This window comes from Pseudopodoces humilis, chromosome 5 (genome assembly GCF_049639895.1).
Source record: "Pseudopodoces humilis isolate 2021_Gansu_Grassland_sample_001 chromosome 5, ASM4963989v1, whole genome shotgun sequence".
Classification (NCBI taxonomy): domain Eukaryota; kingdom Metazoa; phylum Chordata; class Aves; order Passeriformes; family Paridae; genus Pseudopodoces; species Pseudopodoces humilis.
The window spans coordinates 12,486,685-12,506,174 of record NC_142204.1 but is presented as its reverse complement, the minus strand read 5'-3'; the positions used below and the strand labels follow the sequence as shown (position 1 = coordinate 12,506,174).

Below are 19,490 nucleotides of genomic sequence, written 5' to 3'. Positions count from 1 at the left end.
CAAAGACAGGAAGCACATATTTATTATGCTCACTCTTAGTACAGACTGGAGATTCTCTTCTAACGTCTGTAATCCTCAGGGAATTTAACTGCATAGTCAGTCTTGGAAAATTTTAAAGTTCTTAATAACAAAAGGAAATAAAGGACCGTTATAATATTCACCAACAATTCCATTCACTCCTGTCTCTTAATCTGTAAAAATATCCTTCTCTGGCTTTGTGGACCACTTTGGGCTATAAGAAAAGCAAATTTTTTTTGTAAAAGATATACAGCTGCGAGTAAGGGAGGTTTCACCAAATAAGAACACAGTGTGTGTTACATATTTCTATTCTACAGCAGAACAATTTCAGTTAAAGACTATAAAGAAATACATAGTGCGGGCTGTGCAAGTAATACAGTGTGAATTGAAGTTTGATTTGTAAGATGTTACAACACCTCATCTCTCAGTGCACATCCAGATATAAAAGTGCATTGTTTGAAACACAGTCTGCCTAATGCAGTGCCTTATTGTCAAAAGCACATGAATGTCCAAATATGAATTTCATTTTTTTTTTGTTTCCTTTTAACCCACATGAAGAGGATTATAAGCAGTTACTTATGAAAATGTGAATTATTTGCTATCAGATATCTCAGGCTAAAAGTGCTGAAAATGATGAATGAAAAGTACTGTACCTCAGTCATCTCAGGAAGGCCTGAGGGATGTATTAAGAAGTGAAAAATGAAACCTGCAGTTTCAGAATGAGCAGAGCTCTGGAGGTCTGTGTGTTGTAACACACCTTTTCTGTCATCCTAATTTAAGTATTGGTTTTAACTAGGGAGGAGTTTCTCTTTTGTGACTTTTTCGTAAGAATGCACTTACCAACAGTAGTTCCTCTCAATCCTTGCACTGTAATACAAAAAATGCTATAAAAACATCTTTGGCTTAGTGATTTTCTTCTGTTTTTGGTGATTTTTCTCAGATGAAGATGAGTTCAAACTCAGTTTTTAGCAAGTTCTGCGGTGATGCTACTGTTGACCCAGAGACAGGGAGGATGCTCCCTAGGAGTTCTATGACCTTGCATAAAGAAAGGAGATTTCATATTTTTACATGCTATTGGATATTAATAAAAGTTTTAATAACATGATTTTAGAATTAATTGGTTGTCCTTTGACCTCTTCTCTGCTCACAGCAGAGCTGGCTTGAAAGCCAGATCAAATTGCACAAGCATTTTGAAATCTCTTGGGGTGGAGACCACGCAGCTTCACCTCTTCCAACACCGCACCACTTTCAAAAATTTTTCCCCTTCTTTGGACTAAACATTCCTTGATCTTATTTACAGTCCTCGTTTTTTGTCTTTTAGCAGTACCTCTGATAACTTATAGCAAGCCAAGAAAATACACACAAGTGTAAGAAGTGCAGTAGAAAATTATAATAAATTTTATTTCTGGTTGTAATGCAACATTTATCACTTAGGAGCTCTAAATGACAGATGAAGGGAGTAATCTAAGGTTATGATGTCACAAAGAGGTGTTTTTACTTCTGAGACAAAACCTTAACTCATGGAAAACTGGCATGTTTTCTTCTTAATGGGCATCTTGAAGCACCTGCAGCTGGAAAGCCAAGTAGGAACTGAAATTCCAGGAGAGGACCATCCTTGTTGAGAGGAGGTCACCTTTTTATCTCTTGATCTATTAATATAAGTTTACCTCACCCTAGGAAATCAAGCAGTTGGCTCATTTCTAATTGTGGTGGAGCTTATTTTATTTTCATTGCTTCTATAAGGCCCCAGCTCATTTTCTAATGGTTTTTCATATTTTAATTTCTATTTCCCATTTCTAGAACTTCACCAAATTTCCTAGTAGCTAACAGGCTACAGTATCTATAACATAATTACTCTCAAAGCTCCAAATGCCTCTTGCTGTGAAGCCTGAAACTGAGAAGACATGTAAAGGTTGAGACTATGTATACAATATATGTATACAATAACTTTTTGCAGGAGCAGGTAGGAAAGTTTGTTAACTAAAATATTATTTATAATGTATAGAACATAAATCAAAACTTGGGAGTTTCTGTTAGTCAAACTGTCTAGCTAATATATTCCCTCTTTCCTATCTTTGACTAAGTTTTCCTTTGGTATGGAAAATTGTTTCATCCCAGTGTGTAATGAATTCTGGCCTTTCATTGTGGTGTACCCATGTTGAACCTGCTCTTGACTGAGCATCCCCAGTCCCCCCTGTTCCTGCCATGAATGCTGTGTTTCTAGTGCTCAGTGTAAGCAGTCAGGCACCCAAACTGTCAGTACTGATTTGCCTTTTGACCTTTTGTTCCTTTCATCAATCTTCACCAAAAAACCCCCAAACCTGGATGTATCTGCTTACCCTACTTTGGGTAGTTTTAAAAGAGAGATAAAATAAGAAAAGGTGAGTTCTGCTAAAATGTTGGTTTTATTGTCTTTAGAGATAGGTGTTTCTTCCTTTGCAAAAGTGTGGTTAAGATCAATTTGTGGTACAGCTTGCACCACCTGAGCCCTACTATCCTGCCTAATGCCTGAACATATGACCTCTTTGTTCACCACCACGATTTGTATTCACATCTTCATCTCTTCTTTACAGCAAAGACTGTCTAGAATTCTTAGGACTTGAAAATAAAGTCTGTGATGCCCAGTACCAGAGGAAATGTTGTTCAGTCACTGCTCATTCTAACTTAGGGGTTATTGATTCTCAAAGTGGAGATGCTCTTGTATGCTTTGCTTCCCTGTCCTGCTCTGTTATTATTGTGAATCTCACCAAATATCCCATCATTTTTTTATATTTTTTTTTTCTTTTGTGGAATGGCAGAAACACCCCTGTAGCATCTGGTTATCTCACAGGGATTGAACAATTCCCTCTGATGCACTGTGTGCCTGCAATTCTTCCCTGACTGTCTTTAGCAGGCAAGTCTTCAACTTTCACAGAGATGCTGAGGCTGTCTGCAAGGAATTCTCTGTCAGGAAAAAGAGGAAACAGCTTTAAGCCTGGGAAAGTGCGGTAATTGAGCCAACACAGCACTAAGTAGAAAAATGCCATGAGCTCTACCAGTATCTTTGGCACTTGTCCATCCAACTTCTTTCCAAAGCTCTGCCAAACACACATCTGAGGCAATAATCTGAGAGTATCTTCTGCTGTAACCCTATTGCACTTTGAGGCCAGTATCTTTTTATAATTCCAAGAATCTGTACTGTGAAGCTTTCATTCCCAACATGTGATAACGTCCATCTTGCAGTTCATCATCATTAAAGCTCGAGGTGCAGGGGGAAATGCTGTGCCAGCATCCACTCATCCTTGATGTCCTTCCTGCCAGCTTTTACAGCAGAGAGCTTCCTGGAGGGGACGAGAAGCAGGGGGGACTCTGGAGAAGAGTCTGAGCTAGTGAAAAATGAACATTTTCCCCATCATTGTATCTCTTTTCCCTTTCCATGATCTCATTACCCCCCACAACCCGAGTTTATTTATGAGTGGCCTTTATTATCATGCCATGAATCCATGAAAATGGTCTGCCTTTTAGGAGTTTGATGCTGGGGCAGCACTTTTCAGCTGAGTTGTAGGGAGTTTTCCATCCCCTCATTGGCACTTCTCATCATAGGCCTTACCCAAGTGCTCCAGCCATTGTTTCCGCAAAGCAGAGGGGTTTTGCATATGGTGCATAAATCACCAAGGAATTTGTGTTGAATTATTCTTCTGGATGCAGGCCTGTGACTGGAGTAAGATGATTTACTTACAGCTCTGCATTTCACAGACTTTGCCAGTCCTGGAGGAAGTGTTTCTCTCTGTCTCTTTTGGCAAGGGCTTGGCCTTATTTATTGCTGCATGTATGAGAGATGGAATTTTAAACCAGTAGGCTTGAATTGTAGTGGTGAGGAAAAACAGATCCCTGCTTTCTGATAAACATAATTCCCAGGCTTCAGATCACTGTCTGAGCACTAGGATCCTCATTACCACCCAGATTCCTCCCTCCTGCAGTGGGATTTTCAAAAGCTAGATGCAGCAGAAGATGTGCATATCTACATCAAGGCTTCTACAAAGTCAAGTCTCTTGACTTGATGACTGAGGTTGCTGCAAAACATTAATTCCTGGGGTCTCCCCCTTGGACTGTGGAGTTTTGTAGGCAGCTAGAATTCAGTTTTCTTTGTGTTGAGAACTGTCTTAAGCTAAGTCCAAAAGTGCCTGAATGATTGCCTAAATTTTACAGTTAGAAACTTGTATTTTTGAATGGTCGTGACTGACAGGTGCCATGCAAAAGGGATCTTTGGAGGTGATATCAGTATATTTTGATGGGAAATGGAAGTTTGTTTTTTCAAACTGGTGGGAAAAAAAGACAGAGGCGAGAGGCCACATTTGGAAACAGGAGTCATGCACATTTAAATATTAACCTGCATGTGCATATTTGTAGGCATCTAGAGGTGTGTGTGGCTGGGAACTGCAGGGAGTGGAAAACAGCTTCTGCATTTGGGTCGCTACAGGTCTGCTTATCTTGTAGAACTGCTCTTAATGTTTGAATCTCTGTAGAAGATTCTGGCTGTGGTTTGCTGGGCTGAGAGAAAGTTCTTTTCTGGCTCCTGCGTGCTGACTAGGAGTCAAAACCAACCCATTTCTGGTTTAAAGGTATTCCCCCACACTAAGATGTTTCGTATAAGGATCTTCTCTGTCCATAAATTATATTGGGACAGGACACGGCTTTGTCTGATTCAGTAACTTGTCTCTAACGATGCACAAAACCATGATCACGAGGGAACAGATCAAGAACTGGGCACCACCTAAAAATTATGTCCAGAAAACACAAGTTTAAGGAAAGCTTTCAATATGGCAACTCTATGAACTTCCACAGTCAGTTCAGAGAACAGAAAAATTAAGACTTTTATGCCATATTGAGCAGGGGATAAGAGAAGGATGGAGCCAAGCTCTTAGCTGTGTCTTGTGACAAGAGGTGATGGCGACAAATGAGAGCGAGGTAGATTAGCCTGTAGTTTCATAGGTCCTTCTTATTGACCTTCTTGAAAACGGGGGTGACATTTATTTTCCTCTAGCTTTTGGGTACTTCTCCCAGTTGCTGCCATCAATCAAAGATTATCAAGAGCTGCCTTGCAATGACATCTACCAGCTCGCTCAGCCCTCATAGGTGCACCCCATCAGGGCCAGTTTGCTTCAGTATTCCCTGACCCAACCCCCTTCCACCAAGGTGACTAAAAGATAATTTTTTATACTTGTTTTTAATTGGAAATGATACATCTGTTTATTAGCCACCAGATGGTGTCTATCTCACAGTAGTAACACTGTGCAAGCGCTAACAAGGATGTACTTACTAAAATAAATACATGAAATTAATTCAGGCTCTGCAGTAAGGGTTAGCGATATTAACTTTAAAAGCAAGAAAGCTCTCATGAAATATTAGTAATTATAAATGAAAAATATTTAGGAAAAGATGCCAGTATTGGAGGTTCAAACTCTTGTTAAATTAGATGAATAAAATCATGCAGATTATCTTGTGGAAACTGGAGATTAGGGAAGTGATGAGATGTCAATGACCTCACATTTGTTCAAGTACAAAACGGCAGAAAAGCAAGTTGTAATAGGTATTAAAAAATAGGAAGAAAAAGACTAAGTAACCTCCTTTCCTAAAAGAAAGTCCAAAAGAAAGGCTGATTCATATTAAATACATTACTCCTTGCTTGTATTTGTTTATTATAGAGAAAATATTATTTGTATAATTGAATGAATTGCTTCGTACACAGAGTGTCACTAGGTGCCCTGAGTTGTTTATAAAATTAAACTTCCTTCCTCACATGTAAGCTCTGAGTGACTTCTATTAGCTTTGAATCAGCCTCACGTAGGCATGGATTTTTAATTTTCCAGGTTGGGAAAAGTACTGACATTTTTTTAAAATTCTAAATAAAGAGAGAATAACTTAAATAATGGTGAGGAGAGGAAGAGTGTCTATGGGTTGTTTTAAGCATGAATTCTTGGATGTGACAGGCAAAACACTATGTTGCTTCTGCTGAAAATGCCTTCCCTGAGCAAGGTATGCTGTGGCTTCTGCAGGCTCAGGGACATTTAGAACTTTTTTACACTAAACACATGACAGGAAACATCAACAGAATAATGTAAACAGGCACTTAATCCTTTCAAACCTGTTCTGAAGTTTTGCATTGTCCCAGAACAGAAAGGAGAATGCAATTACAGTGCTTCTGACTACCCAGCATTGTGTTTCCTTATCCATTTGGCAGTTGTCAGCCTTAATTTCTGTCTCAGTCACATTACATGTCTACTTATTATGCTTCTATTGTTCTTTCTCTTACAGTCAGTAAACAACGGCTTTTTTTCCATTTATAATCCATCACCACAAGCCATGCGCTTTCAGCTGTATTCTGACAATTTCTTGGAATGGAAGCATAAGGTTTGGGAATCTGTGAAGCTCTGAGAGTAGCTTGTCCTAGTTTTATTTCTTTGCAGGATAAGGTTTAGCCTTTTGCTATTTTAAATTGCATTTAATACACAAATCCTGACTATTATTATTATTTATTATTAGTATCTATTATTATAAATAATTGATATATTGATATAACTATTATATTTCCCCTAGGTTTTTTAATTCACTAGAACTTGAGAACTTAAATATCCTCTTCCTCCACACACATTAACTTCTCCCTGTTACTCTGCTGAAGAGTAGTTCTTCCTAAGAGCCAAAAAATCTAGTTGAAAACATAATTCTACCTCTAAATAAAATTTGCAATTTCTGTTCTTCATGGAGTTGCAATATTTTGACAGTGGATTTTTTTTCTCCTATAAAGAATCACAATTAAAATTCCACAGTGCCTTGAAAGATAAATATATCTGTAATTTAGGTAAGTTTGACTCCAAACTCAAGTACCATTGGAGGACACAGAAAATATTTGTTAGGTAATGTTTTCAAACAGGAATTTTAATGAAAAGTGCTTGATGAAATGGGTTTGGTGGCACATTTCTTCATTCTGCTTTCAGGGGAAAAGGGTCAAGTTCTAAACTCTAGCCAAAAACACGCTTTTAATTACTCTCTACTGGACATTGATTTTTATGCCCAGTATAGGGGGAAATAATTGCTTTTACTTTGTACAAAGTCTCCTTTCTTTGTTTTCTGTATGTAGAACTAGCTGGCCTTTCTAAAGGATATTTTCTTTTGTACCTCAAAATCAGATGCATTGCAGTTTGTCTGAGGTTCTGTAGTTGTTATTTTTTCCCCCTCTTAAAATTTTAATAAAAAAATGTTTTTCAGTCACTTGGCATGATGTTCCAAGGAGGATTGTCTTCTGCCAGGATCTTTTCTTAGCTTCCATATTGCTCCATTTGGTACACTCTCTGTGTATCCAGATTTAGCACTGATATGTTCCTTCCTGAGACTGCCTGGATGGAATATGTGCTGTCAGGCACAACCATGGTAGAAATCTCCAAGATCTCTGGATGCACAGCAGCTTCAGTGCTGCTGCTGAGCAGTAATTCTACCCAGGTGTCACAGATGGTTGTAATAAATGCTTGAATCTGGCCCTGAGAAAATTTTCAAGTGAAGAAAGAATGGCAAATCCAGGAAAGTTTGGATATAGGCAGCTCTACCTGGAGGGAAATCTTGGGGTGTTCTGCAGTGTTCCTGATCATCTTGTAGTGACTGTGGCTTTCCCTATACTCCAGCAGTCTTTCTGAAAGAAGTCTGCAGTTTTGAGAGGGAAACTTCCAATGGTGGGAACTATTATCTCAGAACCAAAAGAAATATCTGTGTTCTGAACTTACCATAGAAATTGCGTCTCACTTTCTAAGGATAGTCACAGTTCTACCTGCAGCATAATGGTAGATTTTCTTCTGGTTGCAAAAGCCCTGGAAGAATAAGTTGTGTTCCTGGGGACTATTGCTGGGGGTCAGAGAGGGAATGTGCACCTGGATAGGGAAAGAAAATTTTAAAGTATCCTTGGCATTAAAGGTGTTCTGACATGAAACTAAACTGCTTGTCCTTCTCCCCAGCAGCAGAAACACCAGAATTTCACCCCCAAACTGTGCAAATAAGTTTATTTTGAAGGCATTAGTAATACGTGTGACTTGGTTGACCATTAGCACAGGGGAAACCTACCCAAGAGGCAGCTGTAAATCAGTCTCGTTTTGCATAGAAACTGCTGCGACTAAACAACTCCTCCACCAAAGGGGTGGTGGAATGAAATGGAAACATGAAGTGGCAGCTGGCTTAGAGTGGGGTATGGAAATTAAGAAACTGAAGAGTTCTGTGCAGATTCCCCAGTTAGGTGACTCAGTGTCCATGGTGCTTTTTCCTCGCTTTTTTAGCTTTGTTCCTGAACATCTCCAGCGTTCTTTCCAGCGTGTGTCACGTACCACACGCTTTATTCACATTCCAGGTACCCACACTTGTTTTCACAGAGTCAAAACTGAAGGGTTTTTTTCCTTCTCTCTTTCTCCTCCCTTCCCCAAACCTTAGTCTATTTATAAATTGCACAACTTGGCACGGGAGCACTGTGACCAACGTGCAAGCAGAGGGTTTAATAATCAGTTATTCTTTTTGATGTTGGTTTTGCAACCAGACAGACCAAAGTGCACTGCAGATGTCTGGTTTAAGTGTTATGCGGGTGAAGCAGAGGGAACCAAGTCAGCACTTCTGCTATGGCCTTCTCAACATTTTAATTCTGGGAGGGAATACACTTTCTACAGGTGGTTGTTGTTGCTGTTGGGAGCTTTTTAATGCTGTGTCTGATAATCTGCTGGAAAAGCAGCTCTTGTCCAGCTTGTTCAGGGGTTATGGGTAATCTGACCAAATCTTTCTTTAAAGGCATGATTCTTGTTTGTGAGAACTCAGTACTTTGTAGGTGGCCATTTAAGCAGCCTTTATAAAGTCTTCTAAAATAAAAGGCACAAAATTTCACCTTAAGATTTATCAACACACGGAAAAAAAGCCTTGGGTACTTCTCCTGATGGAAGCAGTACACATTCTTCATCAAAGCCATTTGCCCTTTAGTTTGGGAATAACCCCTGCCTCCATGGAATACATGTATAAATAGGGGCATTTCCCTAATGCGGAAATAAAGCTCACACAATGCCAGGGGCACACATTTTTTTGTGACATTCTGCAGTATCCATGTGCACACTTTGGAAAGGATTAGTCTTTAGCTTTTCCTGGATGTATGTGAGGTAGATGTGAATTAGCTACTGAGGTAGGGCAAGACTCTCGTCTCAAGTCTTCTCTTTTGCCATGCCAGCATAAATCTTGGATAATTCCTGTAGGATAACAAAGTCAGACTCATTTTATCCCAGTGTAGATGAGAAAACATGCCAAGTTCTTGGTGTAAATATATAAAACTTGTAAAAAAAACCTTCATCTTGACTTACATCTTCCTCTGCCCTTGAAGCACACATTTTTTCCCTCCTCTGTTCATTCACTACTGAATCCAGCAGCTGCAGTAGATGTTGGTACAGAGGATCACAGGTGTTTGCAGAGCCTTGACGCCTATTCAGAGGAACCAGAGAAGAGTTCTTGGGATGTGTCAAAGAAAGGAGATGTCTATGTCCTGTGTTCTTCTGACTTGATAAACTCATATCTAAATTGTTCATTATGTTTCCAAGCTCTGTCATTGCTTCTTCTTAGATTATTTCACTTTCTGGCACATTGGTGGACTGAGCTTGGGCACAGAATCCAAATTATTTTTCTTTTGCAAAACAGTTAAGCCACAAAACACAGTGCAGTTTTCTTCTTGGCAACTGCTTTTTTTCCATACTGCCAGGACATTGTTGATCTCTTCTCGCTTTCTTTTGGCATGGATACAAATAGCAACCCTTCGCTTTATAGGTTACAGATCACCTTTATCACTGGAAGACTTAAAAATTTGAGGGGAAGCCTCTTGAGCCATAAACTTCAACTTCCCTGACCAGCTACTCTTTAGTGCTGCTGGCATTTGAACTCTGTCTGCTTATTTGTAGCCCTTTGTCAAAAGAACAGAGTTTTGAACAGCTGAGATTGTGGACAATTTTTTGTGCCTGCTCTGACCTATTTGAAACACTTTACTAGCTGTGCCCATTGCCCATCTCTACAAACTAGGAAGCAGAAAGAAGACATAATCAGAATAATCTTCCTCTGGTCCTCCTTTTCCTAGTCTAGTATCAAATTTATGGTTGTCACTCCCCAGTCAGAAGGAAACTTGACAGCAAAGGGAGTTTCCCTCTATCCTGTGCTCTTCCAACATCATTGCTGCTGTTTGTTGACTCACATAGGAGGCTTGAAGATAAGCTATAGGCCTTCTGGTTAGTTCTGTATTTCAATCAAGTATTTCTTCTCTCACTTCATATTTAAAAAAGTGTATTAAAACATGTATTAAACTATATTAACAACCTAGTATATTAACAAACAGGTATATTAAAAATATGTATTTATTTACAAATGTAAAAATAAAGGAAAACCGCTTCTTATAATTGCCTCCAAAATTGGAGGCATGTGCCAGGTCAGAGGGCAGTCCCACAGTATAAAGCTTGTATTTGCAACACAAGTATTTATAATTATAATTTCATAAAATATGCTGTATCATATAATGCCATATTTCCTTGTATTCCCTGCAAATCCATTGTCCCAAGGTGCTTCAAATCTTAAGTTATTACCATTCAAGCCACACTGTGATTTCACTTGTGCTGTTTGATACTTCACACAGTTTGTGGCATAGAGTACCTTGCAGCATCAGGTGTAGGGGCTGTACTCTTTTCCTAGAAGGTTCCTGAAGTTTCTCAGCTTCTGTATGGCATCCCCTCCTATTGAAGATAAGGTTGTCTGTATATCACCTCAAAATGCTTTTGTTTTGCTTTGCCCTTTAGGGTTGCATGTATCCTTTCTAAAGCACAAGCAAGTTTGGTTAGACATGAGAAAACAGAGGCACTCATGGAAGGCAAAACTGAAATAGGCAGGATTGCACTGACAGTTTTCCATGGGAGAGCCTGGAAGTGCAGAGTTAGGTGCAGCTGTGCTGGCATGAGAACAACAGCAGGATCTGTAGTATTAAAAATTCCTCACTGTTGCTTTCCATTATCCATTTCATCTGAGCTGGAAGTGACTGTAGAGGCTGGTCTTGTCTCTTTGCTTTCTGCCTTGGTTGCACTCCTGTCCTGCCTCTCCTGTGGCACGAGCAGTCTGGACCTTAGACCCAGCTTCTCGAGCAGAAAATTTCAGTTTGGGCCTCCAAAAGTCTCATTTAAGCATTTTAAGTAGGAATGATTTAAATCTGGGGTGCTAAGCCTGGATAAAATTTTTCTAAGGTAAGTGGGATTAGAATAAATCTCAAACTGGGTTTGTGCTCAACCTTTATGAGGAGGAAATATTATCTTTCTTTTATTAGACATGATAGTATGAATTTATTTTAATTTTTGCTGCTATCAAAGTGTAAATGTCTCACTGACTCACACTCCTGTCATGCCCTGAGTGCTCTCTGTGTAGATGATTTCTGTCCAACACTGCTCCATCTTCTTCTCCGGTTTGTGAAACATTTTTAACCTTGTTGGTTTTTAATCTAAATTTTGGTGAATTCTTGAGTTCTATGAAGCTCTTTGGGTTTTGCAATATTTGTAATCACTCCTAACTGTATTTTGGAATGATTGGTGAGGTTCATCCAAGCTTAGTTTACTTGTAGTGTGATTCATGAAGATGCTGGGCTGAGTTCTACCACTTATTTATCGACATCTGCAGTGGGCTGCTCCTCAGAGCAGACACTGTTTTTTCTAACCAGCTGTCCAGGGGCTGTTAACCTGACAAAAATGTTATTTCTGAAAAGCCAGTGCTAAGTGTGCAAGTAAACTTTCCTCCTTTAGCAGCAGCTCCAGATTAGTCATCATTTAAGATGTCAGTATGATCCCATGGATGTCATTTCTATGGTTGTCACTAACTGAACCCAGGAGTATTACAGAGGCAAAAATTAACGTGCTCTTCTGAGGAGCCAAGTATTTTCCAATGTTTCCTCCTATTTCACTGACTTCTTTTAAGAGATGTAAATACCACAGTGTTGTCTGAATAGATATTATGATTGCAATGATACCTGCTTAATTTCAGCTCAGGAGAATGATCCAGGACTGTCTTTAACTTCTCAGAACAGAGAAGCCCAAACTGACAAATGCTTAAATCATACCCTTCATTTGTTCCTATTGTCTTCAAGATCCTCAGGGTTTTCATTCATGTTTTTCACAACTTGTATTTTAACTTTCTGGGACTGTTTAGCAGCTGTAAAAAACATTTGAAAATGATACCCTTGACACATGCCTTTTCTTCTTTTTTTTCTCTTTTTCAGGAAGTATTTTGGAGAAAAGATAGGACTTTATTTTGCATGGCTGGGTTTATACACAGAATTCCTCATTCCATCTTCAGTAGTTGGGATTATTGTATTTCTATATGGATGTATAACCATTGAAAGTGACATTCCTAGGTAAGCTTATCTGTGATTCATGATTTGTTACTTCAAAATTATAAGACTGTGTTTTTCTTATTAATCCATAGTAAGAATAACTGGTTTTAGCTTGTCTGAAGAGCAGTGATGTATCATTACCAACCCTGAGAGCATTACAAACACAAAGGCATTGAACAGGTATTTGAAGGGCACGCATTTATTTGACTCAATAATCAGGAGGTCAGTGTCTCACCTCCTGAAACAGAAATGTGTGGTGAGTCCACTGTATTGAGTTTGTTTTCTAAGACATTAATTTGATTTTTATGAGTGCACATAGTTCACTGCTCAATCAGAAAGTCATGATGTAAAACTCGCTGAAATTAATGCAAACTGTCCATGACTCTTGTGACACTTTATTCTCAGTAAAATCAGACCATTTGTACAAGTAATATGAACAATAGCTACAAGATTTAGTAAATGCCAGCAGATCAAGGGATATGATTTTACCCCTTTGCCCTGCTCTGCTGAGAACCCCTTGCAGGGCTGCATCCAGCCCTGGGCCCAGCACAGGAAGGACAGGGAGCTGCTGCAGCCAGGCCAGAGCAGGGACACCAAGGGCATCAGAGGGATGGAGCAGCTCTGCTGGGAGGAAAGGCTGAGGGAACAATTGGGATTGTTCAGCCTGGGGAAGAGAAGGCTTTGGGGTGACCTCACTGTGGCCTTGCAGTGCCTGAAGGGAACCCATAAGAATGACGGAGAGAAACACTTGACAAGGGCCTGGAGTGACAGGACAAGGGGCAATGGCTTCACACAGACAGAGAGTGGGTTTAGATTGGATATTGGGAAGAAATTGTTCCCTGTGAGGGTGGTGAGGCCCTGGCACATGTTGCCCGGAGCAGCTGTGGCTGCCCCATCTCTGGAAGTGTTCCAGGTCAGGCTGGATGGGGCTCTAAGCAACCTGGGCTAGTGGAAATTGTCCCTGCCCATGGCAGGGTGTTGGAACTGGATGATCTTTGAGGTCCCTTCCAATTCCACCCATTCTATGATTCTATATTGGGTCTTCACAGTATTCCCCTTCTAGACACAAAACAATGTTGAGATTTTGTATCCTGAGGGGAATATACTACACAAAAACTACCCAAGTGACACCATGATGTTGATGTCTGCTTCACAGTGAAAAAAATTTAAAAAATCCTCTGTGTTATCTATGGCTGACTTCTGATGGAGGCAGGATACTGCAGTACTTGTATGCTGATCACACTCATGACAGTCCCTGAACTGACAGCTTTTAAAATCAGTAGGACAAGGTTACTGATAGGTAAATGATGAATAGCACCACATCAGAGTCAGGGTCTGTTTTCTTAGCTTGATCTGAATAAATCTTGGCGCTTGTTGGGATGAAAGCTTCTGCTAACATTTTAACTCCAGTGAGATTTATGGCTGAGATGTATCTGCAGCACCCTCTGCTGCCTTTTGAAATAGTGAATTACTGTAAAAGCATGAGAGCTGGAAACAGCTGCATGTTTTTCAAACAATATAATATAAACATATTAATAATAGAGCTTGAATAGTCCTTTTTTCATTTAAAATTGTAAGGAAAAACCTATTTCAGGATGGTCCGTATAGGAACAATCATAATCACGTCACTGAAACAATGTGGCAACTCAGCTCATGATCCTGGCAAGGACATTTGAGCTTTGTAGTACTCAGTTCACCTAAGTGAGACTATGCATGTTCAGTGAAGAGCGGGGCTCTCATCACGGGGGGTAGGACAGAGGGGTCCCCCGGGAGAGGATTGCAACAGGCTTTCATATCCAAACCTTATGGAAAATACTGAAAGGATTCTCAGCCCTGATAAGAAGTGCTTGGCCTGTTCAAGTGATACTGATAATGTTTTTCTCAAAGATTTTTAAAGACTGAATACATACGTAGCAAATAAGACCAAGAATCAAAATAACAACCTTACAGTAAAGATTTTAAAATCTCTAAAAAAACTCTTCTCCCATATTTTTGTGCCACCATATTAAAAAATGTATATTTTGACAAAACACTGAATTTCCTTTGTGACCCCTTTCTTTTCAGTGATTTATATCTGATCTGTATCAAATCACATAACTGACTGCAGAGATGCAAACTCCACTTTTGTGTTTGAATTTTGTTTTAAGTGTGGTGAACCTCAGTCTTCAATGATGTTGTCTTCCTTAATTCATTAATACAGTGCAGTGATCATTCTGGTTGACTGTTGTATCATTTTCCTGTTGGTAAGGTCCTTGTAAGGATTAAAAAAAAATTACTATCCATGGCAATAAACCTTGAAGAAACACACAGCTCCTGTTCTCTGCAAGTGCAGGCCACATATATTGCAGACAGCTTGTAATATTACTACTACACATCCATAGTTTCTGAGCTGGAATACTCAGAGGAACCTGTGCACTTGTCTGTCACAGCAAAGAGATGTGTGACCAGCACAATGCCTTCACCATGTGCCCCCTGTGTGACAAGTTCTGTGATTACTGGAACCTCAGCTCTGCCTGTGCCACTGCTCGAGCAAGTCACTTGTTTGACAACCCTGCCACAGTTTTCTTCTCCATCTTTATGGCTCTCTGGGGTGAGTATTGCTTTGTAAGTTAACAGTGCCTTTTGGACTCTTCACAGAATAACAAAAGGCTCTTTGAATTGAATGTGATCTCTATGGCTTTTGGAAGCTGGGCCAGTGAGATCTGTCTGGGTGGAGACTGGGGAAAGCAGTATCACTGTCAGCAGCAAGTTCTGGAATAAATGGAGTTGTGTAGCTCAGGGAAGGAAAAATGTTCTTTCTTCCTTTACTGCCATGTTTAAAATCATAGAGTCATCAAGTCTGGAAAAGATCTATAAGTTCAAGACCAGCCTTTGACTGATCTCTACCTTGTCAACTAAACCAGAGCACTGAGTGCCATGTTCAGTTGCTTATTAAACATCTCCAGGGATGGTGACTCCTCCACCTCCCTGGGCAGCCCCTTCTAATGCCAATGGGAAGAAATTCTTCCTGATGTCCAACCTGAACCTCCCCTGGAACAACTAGAGGCCATTTTTCCATGAAGGGAATTGTGCCTTTAATGGCACTTCTAAACTTTGCCATCCATTTGCAAATTTTTTTTTCATTTTTCATCTACATGTCACACCCTTTTAACAACTTCTGCCAGAAGGGCAGAATGTATTTGGGGCCAGAATGTATTTGAGGATTGGTATGGTGCAGACAGCTGAAAGAGTCTAATTTAAGCACAGTCCCACTTCCTTGTGGGACAACTCAGTCACATAATTTTATCAAAACTTTATGGGATTCCAAGAGCAATGGGACTATTATAATTTTAATTGTAATATATTTTAGCATATCCCATTTAAACAAACTTGCTTTTCTTTAATGGCAAATATCCCTGTCTCCATGAGGATATCAAAACACTTCATAAACATAAATGAATGCATTGTAGTATTACTTTTATTGTTTCTGGCCTTACTTCTGCCCTGAAAAGTGTGTGTACTGTGCTTGCATGAATTATTGCTGGTGTTATGCTCTCCTTTACTCTAGAGTTTGTTTATTATGAAAGTTAAATGTGTTATTGCTACTGTAAAATGATTTTTTATTTCCCTATTCATTGTTCCCAAAATGAAATTATCATCCTTAATATGAAACTGAGCAAATGTTATTGTGTTATAGCCATCCCTCAGCAACCAGTGTGTTATTTGCAAGCCTATTAAGATTTTACAGCTTGTTTTAGAAAGGATTGATTGGTGGGTTGGCATTGGGTGAGGACAGCATAAAGCTTTTAAGAAGCTTGCAGACAGAACACATCATGGAAGCAAGAAGCATTTGTTTACTAGTTCCTGGAAGCCATAGAGCAAACATTACAGTATATGTGAGAATTATGGGAATTATTTCTATGAGAAATAGAAAAAAGAGGATGAATATATAGGCTCTCAGAATAATTTATTTTACTACTTCAGATTACAGGGTAGACTGGCAGATTAAGTGTCACTTCCTGCTCTGAAGCTTAAGATAAATAAAATATCATTTTCCAACAGAGAAACTTTACTGTAAATTGGCATCCATGCAAATGACAATTGCCACCGAACCTCATCCAGAACAATTGTATTTTAGTATCAGCAATGCAGTGTGCAAAAGAAAATGTTGATATATCCTTCCACTAAGACAAATTAGTAGAATCTGCTATGGAAGAGAACAGGACAAAAAGTTCCATATGCATTGCTTTTAAAAAAAGGCATGTAAGAATAAAAAAAATCTTTCAGAGTGGTAGCCCTCCTCCAAAAAATGTTTCCTGCAGATTGGAAAAGTCTGTTCTTCTCTAACCCGTGATAACTGAGCTTGTCAGTTCAAGAAAATGCAGCCGGCATACACAAAGAGCAGCAAAGCGAAATAATAGAGCCTTTACTAATTCTGCCCAGCTTGCCTATGAAGTATTAGATTACACCAAATTTTGCTGCCCTACTATTAGAGACTGTGCTGGTTAAATCTAGAGCTCAATCTGTTGAATGGCAGAGCTCACTCATGCACTTACTCCAGCTGTATATTTGAAAGAGCAAACTATGGTGATCTGGGTTGGCTTCATTTCATGAGGGCATTGGGCACAGGAACTCTTTCGTCTTGCTTGTCTTCTCCATTCTTTAGAAAGCAGAAGGCTTCCTAAGGTTAATATCTCAAAAGGAACCATGCTTTTAGTAGGTGATCCTGATTCCTTGTGAAGTGTCTTTGTGATTCCAGCAGTCTTTCTGAAACTGTCCATATTTACAGTAATGCCTGGCTGACTGGGCTTGATTTCACTGGTGTCCTGGTGCTCAGTTTCAGTGTCAGATGCCTTTATTTATAAGTTTTACAGAATCACAGAATGGTTTGGGTTGGAAGGAACCTTGAAGATCGGTCAGTTCCCCTGCCATGGGTCAGGACAACTTCCACTATCCCAGGTTGCTTAGAGCCACTTCCAGCGTAGCCTGGAACACTTCCAGGGATGGGGCAGCCACAGCTGCTCTGGGCAACCTGTGCCAGGGCCTCACCATCCTCATGGGGAAGAATTTCTTCCTAATATCCAAGCCAAACCTGTTCTGTGTCAGTTTAATTTTTCTGCTGGTGTAAGTCAGTGCATACGTGCTGATTTCAGATTAGCTGTTGCATCAAGCCAAGTACGTTCTTACAGAGCTAAATGTGGAACTGAGTTTTTTGTGTAACAGGAAAGAATGGAATGAGTAATAGCACCCTATAAAATAACCAAATGTTTTTGTATTTAGGATATCTAAAAACCCTTGAGTTTTCAAACCATGCTAAATATAGCTTTTATATGTTCTCTCTTCTGTAAGGGAGGAACACAGATAGCAACTTAGTTGCTTAATGTCTGGATTTGCTTTTGGTGTGCTGCCGAAATAATGTTATTTATTTCTTATATGATGGGATGATATCTGTGAAGAAAATATTTGCATCTAACTGTTGGGATAGATTATAACCTGTAAGAGCAAGGTTATTTTCACAGAGTTCCCACTTTTCTCAGTGTTATCTGACAGTGTAGATGCAGTCAAGGGAAGCTGCTCTTATTCTCCACTGTTGTCTGCCTTGTGGGGCTATCTACAAGATGTTCAAAGTGATGTAAACACTGCTGTGATCTAACAGTGTTTTTACAATACCTTTTTCATGCACTGAAAGTGAGGTGAAGCATAAGAAAATGGAAACAGTGCCCACAGCTGTTTATAGGTATAGCTTTTATTGGTAGAGTTTAGGTGGTTTTAGTTGGCATCAACTGGTTTAGTATTGACATTGTTATCTGAAAATACGTGTCCACAACCCAAGATTTATATGTGCTATTTCTAATAAATCCGTAAGTCCATAAATTATGAGCAACTAGGAAAAGGGCTATACTGAGGAAACAGCAATTATGAGAGGACAGCCAGGAGACTGTAAATATGAGACAACAGTAAAACATCTGTTCCTTCTTATTAGTAAAAAAAGGAGAAGCAGGAGGTTGAACCAGGGGCCATTCCTTTAGAATGTCTGTGAAGGACAAAAGAATTTAACTACACCATTGGTAATATGTTTAAAAATATCTTTTTCTACATCATTCTGGGGATCCTAGTTTTTTCAGTAGCAGGCTAAACCTACCTCAGAACGCTTCATGATGAATTAAGAGAGATTATGTCTTCCATGGATATCTGCAGTTATGGACTCAGTTCCATTCCCTGATAAGAACAGTGGTTCTGGACAACTCATGTTCCATCTTTCTGTATTTTGTTTTTAAAAGACAGTAATTATTGTTTGCATGTATTGCTTGAATTCTTTCTTTAAAATTGGGCCTGAGGCTGCTTCTTGGTGCTTAATTTTAAGGGGTCTAGCATAATGTGATTCAAATATTAGTTGAAGCTTATAAGTAACACAAATGTTTGCCACAAGGCTTTGGATTTATTGTTTTTAAAATTGTTTAATTTCTTTTAAAGCTACCATGTTCCTTGAACAATGGAAGCGTTTGCAGATGAGATTGAGTTACTTCTGGGATCTAACTGGACTGGAAGAAGAAGAAGTAAGTCTCGTCTCCCTGGACTAATTTACTGTGTTAATTATTCTATACATGCATATTATATAAGTATTGATGTATAGATTTCTTATGAGTGTTCTCCAGCCCAGTGGAGTTTGTAGCTGTGTTTAGATAAGGACTGTAACTGATACAATTTTGAGTATCAATGTTTATTTAGGAAATCCTCACCTATATCTTACTGTTCAGCACTCTGAAGTTAATAATGAATGTTGAAAAGGATTATAAGGTAAGTGCAGATCATGTTTTGCTGAGAATGCCCATATGGCATTGTATAGTGTGAAGTAACACAATGACACTGAATAAATACTGTTGCAGCAGCCCTCTCTTTAGAGTGCAGAAATGAGAGTTTATCACAGCTTGTTTATCACAGCATGAAAAGGGCCCTGGTTTATTCCTCTTCACAATTCAGCCATCTGACTCCAACTATTCACTACAGCAAGCTCTCAGTGCAGGTTTCCCTTGCAGACTGCAGGTATTTCCTGCTTGACTATGACTGCAGGTATTGCCTTGCAGCCTGACTGCAG

General features: G+C 39.3%; 1 protein-coding gene across 2 annotated transcripts in view; it reads left to right on the top strand.

Moving 5' to 3' along the window:
• Positions 1–19,490, top strand: part of ANO2 (anoctamin 2) — a 159,204-nt gene that overhangs the window by 45,453 nt on the left and 94,261 nt on the right. For both annotated transcript variants that reach the window (XM_088055431.1, XM_014261219.2), the window contains 3 exons: positions 12,302–12,436; positions 14,845–15,005; positions 18,869–18,951. In XM_088055431.1, the coding sequence (XP_087911557.1) occupies positions 12,302–12,436; positions 14,845–15,005; positions 18,869–18,951 (379 nt within the window). The remainder of the gene's footprint in view (positions 1–12,301; positions 12,437–14,844; positions 15,006–18,868; positions 18,952–19,490) is intronic.